Source organism: Zootoca vivipara, chromosome 3 (assembly GCF_965207765.1).
Source record: "Zootoca vivipara chromosome 3, rZooViv2.hap1.1, whole genome shotgun sequence".
NCBI classification, from domain to species: domain Eukaryota; kingdom Metazoa; phylum Chordata; class Lepidosauria; order Squamata; family Lacertidae; genus Zootoca; species Zootoca vivipara.
This window is the reverse complement of record NC_142586.1, coordinates 12,710,338-12,723,670: the sequence shown is the minus strand read 5'-3', so window position 1 is coordinate 12,723,670 and position 13,333 is coordinate 12,710,338. Positions and strand designations below refer to the sequence as shown.

At 46.3% G+C, this 13,333-nt stretch overlaps 1 protein-coding gene across 3 annotated transcripts in view; it reads left to right on the top strand.

The window, feature by feature from the left end:
• The window catches only part of JAG1 (jagged canonical Notch ligand 1), a 67,579-nt gene extending 57,383 nt beyond the window's left edge, over positions 1 to 10,196 (top strand). For all 3 annotated transcript variants that reach the window (XM_035110076.3, XM_035110075.3, XM_088665601.1), the window contains 6 exons: positions 1,087 to 1,200; positions 2,421 to 2,530; positions 2,625 to 2,861; positions 4,886 to 5,017; positions 6,220 to 6,370; positions 7,922 to 10,196. In XM_035110076.3, the coding sequence (XP_034965967.3) occupies positions 1,087 to 1,200; positions 2,421 to 2,530; positions 2,625 to 2,861; positions 4,886 to 5,017; positions 6,220 to 6,370; positions 7,922 to 8,379 (1,202 nt within the window). In that variant the 3' untranslated portion in view covers positions 8,380 to 10,196. The remainder of the gene's footprint in view (positions 1 to 1,086; positions 1,201 to 2,420; positions 2,531 to 2,624; positions 2,862 to 4,885; positions 5,018 to 6,219; positions 6,371 to 7,921) is intronic.
• Positions 10,197 to 13,333: the final 3,137 nt, after the last annotated feature.

Here is a 13,333-nt window from a genome sequence, read left to right as displayed (position 1 = left end):
CAGAGGGGGTTTCTTTGCCTGCAGAACCAGAGGTTGCGTACGTGTTAAAAGCAAGAGGCCAGCTCAGGATTTAGAAAAAGAAGTGCAAAAGTCAAAACAAGAAATAGTTTATGTCAGTGATGCAAATTGGAGATGGATGCCACATTGGAAGGGCATTTATGTTGTTGAGCGGAGAAAATGCCTAGCAGGTCCCAGGTGCTGGAATCAACCCTCTTAGCTTCTCTAGCAGTGTTAGAAACTCATATATATAAGCTAGGCTCCAATTTGCTCCTTAAACCAGTCGCCAAAGTGAAATGTCTGGTTGCCCTTTTGGGGACTATGGTGGCTCTAAAGTCTTATTTTTCATATGATGGACTGGCTGTGATTGATTGATCAGTTACACAGCTAGATTAAGAACTTAAAGAAGAAAAGTCACTTGATCCAAGGACAGTCCACATATATATTGGCCTATTCCTGCCTCTTTTTTTCTGAATGGTGAGCATTTATGACGTAGGAATATTCTTTGCAACTGTGAGCAGGTCAGTGGGAGGAGGGTAGGCGAAGACAAGTGACAACAAGTGACTATAACACTGTTCGCTGCTCCTGCTCAGGCTGCACAGAAAAAGCCTTTTGGTTCCTGAAATTGATTCTGACCGTGCAGATAAAATATAACTGGTAGAATTCTACAGGATGTGTTGCTAGCGTGTGGAAAAAAGTTGAGATCCGAGGATCCCCTGGGGTGCACCTCCAGATGGTGGAGATGTCAGGTGCCATCCTGGTGCCCGGGCATCTTCACTTGGTTGCAAATGTGCAAAATGCGCACTTGACTCCAGCCAAGACAGAAGATGCTTGGCGAGAAACCCCAAAGAGCTAGCCTGGTGCTGTAAAAAGCAGCTTTGTAGGTTAGCATACGAGCTTTGCTGAAAATTATTAAGTAGCTACTTGTGTCCTGATTTTCCTCTGAAATCTTTTTTAAAATTTTGGGCAAGGTTTACAGCTTTACAACTCTTCATTCGGGTGGGTGGGGGGTTGATCTATGCAGCCCATATTAATTAATTACACCATCATTATTCCTACTAATCTTCTTCCCCTCCTCCGCCTTACCAGATATCAATGAATGCCAGTCCTCGCCCTGTGCTTTTGGAGCAACATGTGTCGATGAAATCAACGGGTACCGTTGTATCTGCCCAGCCGGCCGCATTGGCCCCAGATGCCAAGAAGGTATTGGATATATATATAGTAGTTTGTAGCTTGTAAAGTAAAACAAACCCTCCTTCCCTTCCCGATAGTTGATATGGATCAACTTCGTCCCACCTTTATTGTGTGTTCTTTCCAGAATGTCTGTGTGTTCGCTATCAAACAGGGAGGAGAAAGAATGGGAAAGAGGGAGGAGGGAAGCAAGTGCTGGAGCAAAAGCTGGGGTGGGGAGCCTGCGGCCCTCCAGATGTTTGGTGGACCACAGCTCCCATCATCCCTGACCATTGCCCATCCTGAACGTTGGTGCTGATTTTGGGATTTTGGAGTCCCAATATCATTTGGAGGACCACCCCTAAGACGGAGAATTAGGTGTTATTTTGGAGGGGATGCCAGGAAACCGGGACTTACATTCACATGTGGTGGGGGTGTAAATATGTACAATTTTTTTCTGGCAAAAGGTGTTTAAGGAGATAACAGAAATCACCAGGTTAAAGCTGACCGAAAGTCCAGAGGTGGCATTGTTATCAATTTACGATGGGGCGGAAGGTACACAGGGCTTGAAGGACTTGCTCACAAATTTATTGACAGCTGCACAAGTTGTTATAGCTAGGAAGTGGAAGGGGCAAGCAGAATATAAAATGGTATATAAAGGTGTGTGCGATATAGCTATTAATGGTAAATTAATGTGCTATTAAGGTAAGACGGGGAATATGCAGGAGAAATGATTTTGAGGAGGTTTGTAGAATTTGTACTCTTAAAACGGAAAGGGGTCAGACAGTCGCAAGAGGCATTGAAATTTTTGGAGGTTGGATAGTTACGATGGAATGGTCTCGGTGGTGGGGTGCATATTTTTATTATCTATTTATGATTATTACTTTGTCAAAATAAAATAATAATAATAATATAAAAAAAAACAGCTCGTTGAAAAAAATTATACGTATGTACACACCTATTAAAAAAACAAACCCAATACTCAGGTTCCTTTACTTAAAGTACGTATATTCCGGCATATAAGTGGGCCTATAAAACGACCCCCAACTTTTCCAGTTAAAATACAGAGTTTGGGATATACTTGTCGTATAAGAAATACGACCCGGCGCATAAGACGACCCCCCGACTTTTCAGAAGATTTTCCTTGTTAAAAAGTAATCTTAGATGCAGGAATATACAGTATCTCACAATTCATGAAATGTTGAGTCAAAGGCATCTCTGTGAGTCAATCCCTGAACCGCTTTGCCTCTCAGTTTCAGGAAGGCCTTGCGTTGGCAGTGGGCACATCATTCCAGATGGAACTAAATGGGACGACGAGTGTAATAGCTGTCAGTGTGTGAACGGGAAAGTCACATGCTCTAAGGTACTGTCCTGGGGCTCCTGGCTGCCTCTTTCTGCCTCCTTTTCCATGCATGCCAAGCGCCCGGCTGCCAACTAAATGGTCTTTTCCCTTCTAGGTCTGGTGCGGTCCAAAGCCTTGCTTGATAAGCGCCAAAGGTCACAGCGAGTGTCCCGCCGGCCATACCTGCCACCCTGTCAAAGAGGACCACTGCTTCGTAGGTCCCTGCGACAACATAGGCGAATGCTGGCCTTCCAATCAGCAGCCCGTGAAAAGCACGTGCAACTCCGAATCTTACTATCAGGACAACTGTGCCAACATCACTTTCACCTTCAATAAAAAGATGATGACTCCAGTAAGTCGGTCTCGAAACGAGCAGCTACACAAATGCCTTTGCAAGCAACTCCAAAGTATAAGCCAGGCACCCCCAAACTTCGGCCCTCCAGATGTTTTGGACTACAATTCCCATCATCCCTGACCACTGGTCCTGTTAGCTAGGGATCATGGGAGTTGTAGGCCAAAACATCTGGAGGGCCGCAGTTTGGGGATGCCTGGTATAAGCTGACAGGGCAGCTGTCTAGCAGCTCCACCTGGTACGCAGGCTGAGACCCTACCTGCCCGCAGACTGTCTCGCCAGAGTGGTCCATGCTCTGGTTATCTCTCACTTGGACTACTGCAATGTGTTCTACATGGGGGTACCTTTGAAGGTGACCCGGAAACTACAACTAATCCAGAATGCGGCAGCTAGATTGGTGACTGGGAGTGGTCACCAGGACCATATAACACTGGTCCTGAAAGACCTACATTGGCTCCCATTAGGTTTCCGAGCACAATTCAAAGTGTTGGTGCTCACCTTTAAAGCCCTAAACGGCCGCGGCCCAGTATATTTGAAGGAGCATCTCCATCCCCATTGTTCTGCCTGGACACTGAGGTCCAGCTCTGAGGGCCTTCTGGCGGTTCCCTCACGGTGAGAAGTGAGGTTACAGGGAGCCAGGCAGAGGGCCTTCTCGGTAGTGGCGCCCACCCTGTGAAATGCCCTCCCATCAGATGTCAAGGAAATACAACCTATATACAAGCTTCTAGGGTGCTCCATGGGGAGGACCAGAGGTAGAAAAGTGGGAGCAGTAGGAGATGTGACTCTTAGTTTTGGACAGCAGGTTTACATCCGAACCACAGGAAAGTTGGAAGGCCCCCCCCCCACTCTTGCTCTAAACCCAGGCGAGCAAGGGGCACCGCCATAGATCAGTGATATATTTCAGCCAGGCAAAAGCACTTGAGGAGAGTGTGGAACGAGGCCAGTATGGGATTTGCAGCCCTGGGAAAAGTCTCAAGGCCTTGATGGGCCTCATTCAACCCTGAGCCCTAAAGTTTCCTCGCCCCCGAGGTTAAAAAAAATGCCATCTACCACACAAACTACTGTAGCACACCCTTCCCTCCCGTTTCTCTAGGCTGCCTGTACATTTTGCTGTGTTCTGGCATCCACCCTTTGCCCAAGGAGTTTGACTTGCTCACGGCAACTCTGTTGAGCAAGGGATTGAACTTTTTAAATTTTATATTGAAAAATAAAAAGTACCAGTGTACAGAGTGGGACCTGAAGAAACGAGAAATAGTACCCGTGTAGAAAACAAAACAGAAACAAGATATTGTGTACATTACAAAAAAAAAGGGGGGGGGACTTATTGTAGTTAAGCAGACCTTGATCTAATGGGGTATTTATAAAGCTAGGGATTGAATTTGGCTTTCCCAAAGCAAAGCCTAACTAGCTACCTGGGGGCCACGTCACATTTGACATGTTATAAAAGTGTGCATTTAGAAAAGTATGAATGCTAAAAACATGTCCTATCCAGGTGTACTCATCAGGGAGTTGAGATCAGTCTGAAGTTCCCTAAGGAGTCCACACTTGGCGTTGCACGACGCCATATGCAGTCACCTGCAGCAGATCTCCAGGATTTCAAATGGGGTGTGTGTCTCTACCTGGAAATGCTAGGAACTGAACCAGGGACCTTCTAAATGGAAAACATGTGTTCTACCACCGAGCAATGGCCCTTCCCTGGACAATGACCTTTGTTCCTTGCCAGTGACCCAATTGGCAATTGTGGATATTATGGCTTCCGCTATAATGTAGATCAGGAATGGGGAACTTGGTAGTTGAACAACCTTTGGAGGGACCCAACTCTCATCATCGCTGACCGTTGGCTGGGATGGATGGGACTTTGAGTTGACCACAGGTTCCCCACTCTTGACCTAAGAGGCAATGTTCTCTGTGGAGTTGTAGCCAGGCGCAAATGGCAACGAGAGACGTGCCATTGATTTATGTTCTTGCCATGTGTCCTCTTCTGTCAAAAGTTCTCATGTTCCGTGTTTGCTCTTTTCCCACAGGGCCTTACGACTGAGCATATCTGTAACGAGCTGAGGAATCTAAGTATCCTGAAGAACGTGTCCGTCGAATACTCCATCCATATCACATGTGAACCGTCGCACTTGGCACACGATGAAATCCACGTTGCGATTGTAAGTCTGATAGTTGGCATGATGCCTGACTTAATCTCTCTAAACGTTGAGACTCATTGCTCTGTCTCAGTAGGAAAGAGTGGCTTCTCTGTTTAATAACTGAAGGATGTTGATGCTACATCAGATGATTGCTCAACAAAATCACACGCAGAATGGATCCAAGAAAATCAGTGGACCCGAGTGTGTTATTCAGATGGGTCCGTTCTGTGTACGATTTAATTGGGTATCGCCCATAGACATAAATACATGTGATATAAACAATAAATGCAACAATTCAGGTTCTGAAAGCAATGACAAAATACAACCGACACGTACAAAGCAAGCTAGTGGCAGCAATAAATAAAGGTGTTGTGCATTAAAATGAGCAACAATGAATCTTGGATGTTAACACATTTGGAAGATTGTGGAAGTGAATTGTTGTTATTAATTAAATTTGTATACCGCCCTATACCTGCAGGTCTAAGGTGGTTCACAACATAAAATCACAGTATAAACACACACACACACACACAAACCAAGGACAACCCAATAATTGCCCCCCTCCAAAACATTTTAAAAGGGTATCTGCCGAAAGTCTGGATAAAGAGGAATGTTTTTGCCTGGTGCCTAAATGTGTATAATGAAGGCACCAGGCAAACCTCCCTGGAGAAAGCATTCCACAAATGGGGAGCCACTGTAGAGAAGGCCCTGTTCTCTTGCTGCCACCCTCCGGACCTCCCGTGGAGGAGGCGCACGAAGAAGGGCCTCAGAAGATGATCTCAGGGTCAGGGTCGGTTCATATGGAAAAAAACAGTATTGTGGTCCTCAGCCATCAAAATGAATGTGCCACCAGAACCTGAAGAAATGGGGGGGGGGGGCGGATGTTCCACAAAGAAGATCCTGTTTTGTGCTCACTCATCAAATCTTCCAAGATAGCACCAAGAACAAGACAGCCAAGGCTGAGTCTAGCTTCCCTCCCAAAGGATGTTTTGAAAGGGTTGGCGTTCTACACAATTGACTGGATTGACATTGGCACTTGCTAATAACTTGATGCATGTCCTGTACTTATAGAAGCCAATGTTCCCCATATTTTGATGTTAGACCAGAGTCTCCATGTTTGTTGGTCCTCTTGTAGATGCTGTTTCGTCCTGTTGTGAGCATTGGAGTAGAGAGACTTCTTCCTTCACGTTGTTTCTAATACACAATCTTATTCTTTCACATAGTCCGCCGAAGATATCCAGGAGGAAGAGAACCCGATAAAAGAAATAACAGATAAAATTATTGATCTGGTGAGCAAGCGTGATGGGAATAGCACACTCATTGCAGCGGTTGCAGAAGTCCGGGTACAGAGGCGACCAATTAAAAGCAAAACAGGTACTTTTTTAAAAAGAAGGGACTGCATTTTCTCATGTGTTGGTTGAGGGATGGCAGTAGGAATGGAAATTCCAGACTTCCTGGCAGGGCTTATTCTTATGCCAGTTTGCTTTTCGGCACAACTTCTAACATATCTCAAGTTTGCCCTAAAATAACTTTTATTCATTGCTAGACAGAACCCCCAAATACTGGATAGTGCTCATTAGAGCTTTAACGAATGGCTTGAACTGACTTTTGATGCTTTATTGTGTTTTTAAAACAAGAACAGTATACGTTAAAAAGCTTCCCTATACGGGGCTGCCTTCAGGTGTCTTCTAAAGGTTATATAGTTACTCATCTCCTTGACATCTGATGGGAGGGCATTCCACAGGGCGGGTGCCACTACCGAGAAGGCCCTCTGCTTGCTTCCCTGTATCTTTGCTTCTCGCAATGGGGGAACCTCAGCGTCCCGGCTGAATGATGGGGGTGGAGATTCTCCTTCAGGTATACGGGGCAGTGGACATTTAGGGCTTTAAAGCTCAGCACCAACACTTTGAATTATGCTCAGAAACTTACTGGGAGCCAGTGTAGGTCTTCCAGGACCGGTGCTATAAGGTTGTGTTGGGAACCGCCCAGAGTGGCTGGAGCAATGCAGTCAGATGGGCGGCTCATAAATATTATTAGATAAAATATTATTATTGTAGGGATGCGGGTGGCGCTGTGGTCTAAACCACCAAGCCTCTTGGGCTTGCCGATCGGAAGGTCAGCGGTTCGAATCCCCGTGACGGGAGTGAGCTCCCGTTGCTCTGTCCCGGCTCCTGCCAATCTAGCCGTTCGAAAGCACACGAGTGCAAGTAGATAAACAGATACTGCTGACGGGAAGGTAAACGGCGTTTCCGTGCGCTCTGATTTCCGTCATGGTGTTCAGTTGCGCCAGAAGCGGTTTAGTCCTGCTGGCCACATGACCTGGAAAGCTGTCTGTGGACAAACGCCGGCTCCCTCAGCCTGAAAGCGAGATGAGCGCCACAACCCCGTAGTTGCCTTTGACTGGACGTAACCACCTGGGGTCCTTTACCCCTTTTTACTATTATTAAGGGACCCAGGTGGCGCTGTGGTCAAACCACTGAGCCTAGGGCTTGCTGATCAGAAGGTCGGCGGTTCGAATCCCTGTGTGGGGTGAGCTCCCGTTGCTTGGTCCCAGCTCCTGCCAACCTAGCAGTTCGAAAGCACGTCAAAATGCAAGTAGATAAATAGGAACCGCTACAGCGGGAAGGTAAACGGCGTTTCCATGTGCTGCTCTGGTTTGCCAGAAGCGGCTTCGGCATGCTGGCCACATGACCTGGAAGCTATACGCCGGCTCCCTCGGCCAATAATGCAAGATGAGCGCGCAACCCCAGAGTCGGTCACGACTGGATCTAATGGTCAGGGGTCCCTTTACCTTTACCTTAACCCTACTATTATTATTATCATTATATGGGACCTTCTGCACGCAAAGCAGGTGCCCTACCACTGAGCTACCTGCGCCGAGTAGTGTCGGTGGGTTTGCTGACGAGAGTCACCCTTGCCTTCCAGATTTCTTGGTCCCGCTGCTGAGCTCCGTTCTGACGGTGGCCTGGATCTGCTGCCTGGCCACAGCCTTTTACTGGTGCATCCGCAAGCGCCGGAAGCAGAGCGCGCACACGCACACGCCGTCGGACGACAACACCACCAACAACGTCCGGGAGCAGCTGAACCAGATCAAGAACCCGATCGAGAAGCACGGCGCCAACGCCATCCCCATCAAGGACTACGAGAACAAGAACTCCAAGATTGCCAAAATAAGGACACACAACTCCGAGGTGGAGGAAGACGACATGGACAAGCACCAGCAGAAGAGCCGCTTTGCGAAGCAGGCGACGTACACGCTGGTCAACAGAGACGAAAAGCCCCCCAACGGCACGCCCGCAAAGCACCCGAACTGGACAAACAAGCAGGACAACCGGGACTTGGAAAGCGCACAGAGCTTGAACCGCATGGAGTACATTGTATAGCAGGCAGCCGGGCGCTGCCTCCTCCTCCTCCACCTTACCAGTTTGAGTCAACTCGGAGCTTGTAGTTCTCAAAGCGGTTGTGTAATATTTTGAGTCTAAGGCTATTATTTGCTTAGAATCCCTGTGTTAATTTAAGTTTTGACAAGCTGGCTTACACTGGCAGTGATAGTTGCTGTGGTTGGCTGGGATACCAAGTGCTGCATTCCACATCTATGCAAAACTAGTCGAAAGTGCCACCCCCATCAATTCAGTAGCAGCTGATGGATCTCCTGGCAAGGTTTCATCAAGGTATCATGTAGCCTTTTATTATTTAGCCTTCCCTCCCCTAGCAAAGAATTCCTTCCTTCCTTCCTTCCTTCCTTCCTTCCTTCCTTCCTTCCTTCCTTCCTTCCTTCCTTCCTTCCTTCCTTCCTTCCTTCCTTCCTTCCTTCCTTCCTCTTCTTCTCTCGATGTCACGATTTATACAGTCCCTGTGGGGAGGGAAGGAGATAAATTTTATTTATTTATTGAAATTAGAGTTCTTTTGTATATTGGTTTTATGATGACGTACAACTAGTTCTGTATTTGAAAGTGCCTTTGCAGCTCGGAACCACAGCAACTATCGAGGAAAAAAAAAGTTTAAAAGTTTATTATTTATTTTTTTTAATTGTATTTTTTTGTGGGGAGGGATTGGGAGGGGACTTCTTGTCAGCAGTTGCTGGTAAAAAAAATGAAGAATTGAGAGGAAATGTGTCAAAAGTAGAAGTTTGTATAGTTATGTAAATAATTCCTTTTTTATTAATCACTGTGTATATTTGATTTATTAACTTAATAATCAAGAGCCTTAAATATCATTCCTTTTTTTTTATTTATATGTACGTGTTTAGAGTTGAAGGTGTTTTTTCCCCCCCATAGCATTTGTAAGCTTATGGCTTCTTTATCTTTTTAAAAATCTTTTTATTCTACCCCCCACCCCTTTGTTACATGTTTGCCTACATGCCAAAATTTAAGGTGTTCTGAAAATCAGTTTGTTTTTTAAAGGATAGGGAAGGCTTTTGGGCCTCGAAACTGGCTTTCTGTACGATGTCGAGTGCGTGTTTTGTCTTTATTCTTTGAGAACACCTTTGATAGTATCACTTTAAAAATATTTGTTAAGTACCAGCTGAGGCAGTTTAGAATTAGATTAGAATTTTATTTTATTTCCCCCCCCCCTCTTCCTGGCTGCTTTAGAAGTTGGGGCATGGGGGAAAGAGGATGGGCAGGCAGATCATTTGCCGAGAAGCAGTTCAAGGGAACACAACTGAGCGATAACCTTCTGTAGATGAATGTGTGACCGGTTGCATGTAATTAAAGAAAAAAAATTGAATTAGTGTGTGGAGTTGAAAGCACCGAAATCTTATTTTGTAAACTCTTGATTTCCCCCACCCCCACCCACCAGCACAAATAGGTGGTGCTGAACCACTTGTAGGTTGTTTTTTTTATTTTACTTCTTTTCTTTGTAATCTACTGCATGTAGAAAGTATTCCGATAAGCTAGTTGTTGAATACTTGAACAGTAGAGTGTCCAGTTAAGATCACTGTGTAGATTTGCCATAGATTACACTGCCCGCCTTAAGGAGTGAGGAAATCAAAGTGCTATTACAAAAAGTTGGAAGATCAAAAATCAAAAATTGCAAAAAAACGACGAGGCTTAAAACTTAAAGTCATCTCGCTGGGTAAACCACGAGGATATCTTGTATGGTAATATTAGTGTTACACGGACATGAAAATACATCTCTGATGTGTTTATTCCTGGCAATAAATCTTGAAAAATATTTATTAAATTTTTTTGTATAAAAACAGCGTGAAGATTGAGCTTCATTGAGATGCTTCCAACATGAATGTCTTCCAGATGCTTCCCCTCCCCCCCCCAACAATAGCTACGCTATATAGGAGTAAGCAATATAAAGCTGTTCGCCTCCAGCTCCTACCATGGAGGAACTACCAGGCGGAACCGCTCCTGAGCGTACCTGGGCAAGGTGACTCCGTCAAGTTTGAAGATGGGCTGGGTTTCATTGGGGTAAACTCGGTGGACCACATAATGTGGATGTTGGGATTCCCACCACCTACCCCGGGTCCAGAAGTCAGGGCTTTGAACTTGGTCTGTTTTTGGATTGTTCTCGCTGAGATGGAAAGGATGATTCAATGAAAGTGTATTAAAGATCAGTTTTTGAAAGCACTGGTGGCTAAGGCCCCTTTCCATACCTGGTTTTGTGGGCTCTTCGAGTCCTGCCTTCAACAAGCTTGAGCAGGTGATGGATGCAGGCGGAACGGCCATATTTTTCCTCTTAACGGTCTTTGGCCCGGTTTCTTTTATACTTCAACAGCTCTGTCTCGCCTTTCTTGTATCGTGGAGCTCAAGATGGCGGTCAGAAGGTGGCCCAGGCACTGAGCAGACGCGCTCAGTTTCAGTGGCGTTGGGGGTATTCCAGGACAGCTTGCTCGGGATTCTGTGGCAGCAAGCCAGTTTATAAGGGTCAAGGGACCCCTGACAATTAAGTCCAGTCGCGAATGACTTGGGTTGTGGCGCTCACCTCGCTTTACAGGCCGAGGGAGCCGGCGTTTGTCCACTTCCGCAGACAGTATTCCCAGGTCATGTGGCCAGCATGACTAAGCCACTTCTGGCGAAACCAGAGCAGCACACGGAAAAGCCATTGACCTTCCCACCGGAGCAGTCCCTATTTATCTACTTGCACTTTGACGTGCTTTTGAACTGCTAGGTTGGCAGGAGCTGGCATCGAACAACGGGAGCTCACCCCATCGCGGGGATTCAAACCGCCGACCTTTCGATCGTCAAGCCCAAGCGGCACAGTGGTTTAACCCACAGTGCCACCCGCGTCACTCTAAACCAGTTTATAAAGGTAGTGAATTCTCTGCCAAAATGTCTAAACATACTACTCGCTGGAGAAGCCAGTTTTAAGATAGCTGTGGGGAATGGACACTTCTCTTATCTAAGACCAGCCTTTCCCAACTTGCTGCCCTCTAGGTGTTTTGAACTACAGATCCCATTCACCCTAGCCAGCACACCATGATGGCAGTTGCAGTCCAGAACAGGATTTGCGAACAGTATTCTGGCCCGCTGCTGTTAGGAAATGGCCTTAAGAGAGTTTAAATTCCTGCATCACGTAATATTTCAGCTGCCTCCTGCAAGCCTTCCTTACAGTAGCTCTGCTGCCTTCCTAAGGAAATGGCTCTCAAGATTAAAAGCCCCACTCCTGGCTTCGGAGAGCAAAGAGCCCCAACTTCATTCATTCCCATCAGATTGTATCTGCCATAGTCACAAGGACGGTTGTTCGTTTTCTAGCTGCCTCCCACTGCAGGTTCAAACAAACCAACTAGAGATAATGAGTCCTTTGCAGGGTAACAAGCAGTGGTTTTACAGTTTGAATGCTGAGCTTGAAGAGCAGCAAAGTCCCTTACGCTGGTGTGGCAGACTCATGGCGTCGCAGGTGGCAGCGAGACGTTAAAAGGCTATGTGCATCGCTTCTTAGATCTCTCTCCTTCTATAAAGTGGAGGTTTTCCCCAATGGAAGTCTGGGGTTGCTTCACGCAGTACGACACTTCAACTGCCTTCTAAGCGGCAAGATTACTGCAATGCGTTACTCGTAGGGCTGCCTCTGAAGGCGGTTTGGAAACTTCAGCTAGGGCAGAATTCAGCGGCTAGGTTGCTCACCAGAGCAAGACTGTTTGAGCATATTACACAGATTCTGGTCCGACTCGCTGGCTACCAATTAGTTTCCGGGCCCAATTCAAAGTGCTGGTTTTGACCTACAAAGCCTTAAATGGCTCAGGACTGCAATACTTCAAGGACCGCCTCTTCCCATATGAACCTACTTGGACCCTGAGATCATCTTCTGAGGCCCTCCTTCATGTGCCGCCTCCTCAAAACGTCCAGAGGGTGACAACACGAGAACGGGCCTTCTTTGTAGTGGCTCCCTGTCTCTGGAATGCTCTTCCCAGGGAAGTTTGCCTGGCGCCTTCATTATACACCTTTAGGCGCCAGGCAAAAGCATTCCTTTTTAACCAGGCCTTTCGTTGATCTGACATCCTATATACCCTTTTAAAATGTGGCTCTTTTCTGGTGTGTGTGTGGGGGGGGGGTTGCTGTTTTTATTCTGATTATATATGTTGTGATCTTTTCTGTGAACCGCCCTGAGACCTCCGGGTATAGGGCGGTATATAAACTCAATAAATAATAATAAGATCACTTCAAAGGGATTTGCTGGAGTGTGTGGAGCAGAAGCATAGGGTTGCCAGGCTCAATAGTGGACAGGACTTCTGTGCCTTTAATTGCCCTGCTCTCTTTTGAGTCTGGAAACCTTAAAGAGAAACCAGCAGACCCTCTGTTTAATTGCCAAGCAAAGGGTCTGCTGTTTTCTCTTTAAGGTTTCCAGACTCACAAGAGAGCAGGGCAATTAAAGGCACAGAAGTCCTGTCCTCTATTGAGTCTGGCAACCCTACGAAGCTGAAAACTGGACCTGCCGTTTGCCTTTACCTCTAGGGTGATCTGTAGATCATTTCTTACCTTTGGGGCGTATGCATCTCTTCAGGTGTGTAGGAAGGCTTTGGTAAGTCGAGCCTTCTCAGTACATTTCACTTGAAAGGCAGGCTCCTTTTGAGAGTTGCCAGCTGCAGAGACAAGATGGCAAATAAATATGAGAGACAACGGTGCCCAGCAGGGGTGGATACAAGTTGAAGAGAGGTGAGCTCTCCGCAACTCACCTTAGATTAGCTCCAAAATGATCCAGGGTGGTCCTGCTTTTCCAGAACACCTTGGATTATTTTTATAAAACTATCCTACAATGGGATGGGGGAAAATGCCCACTCATGCCTTCAAGACCCCCTTCTTGAAGCCCTCCAAGCTCACTAGAAACATGCCAGTTAGAAAAGTCACTGAAAGTGATTTTTATTTTTATTTTGTCGCTGGAAGAAAGCTC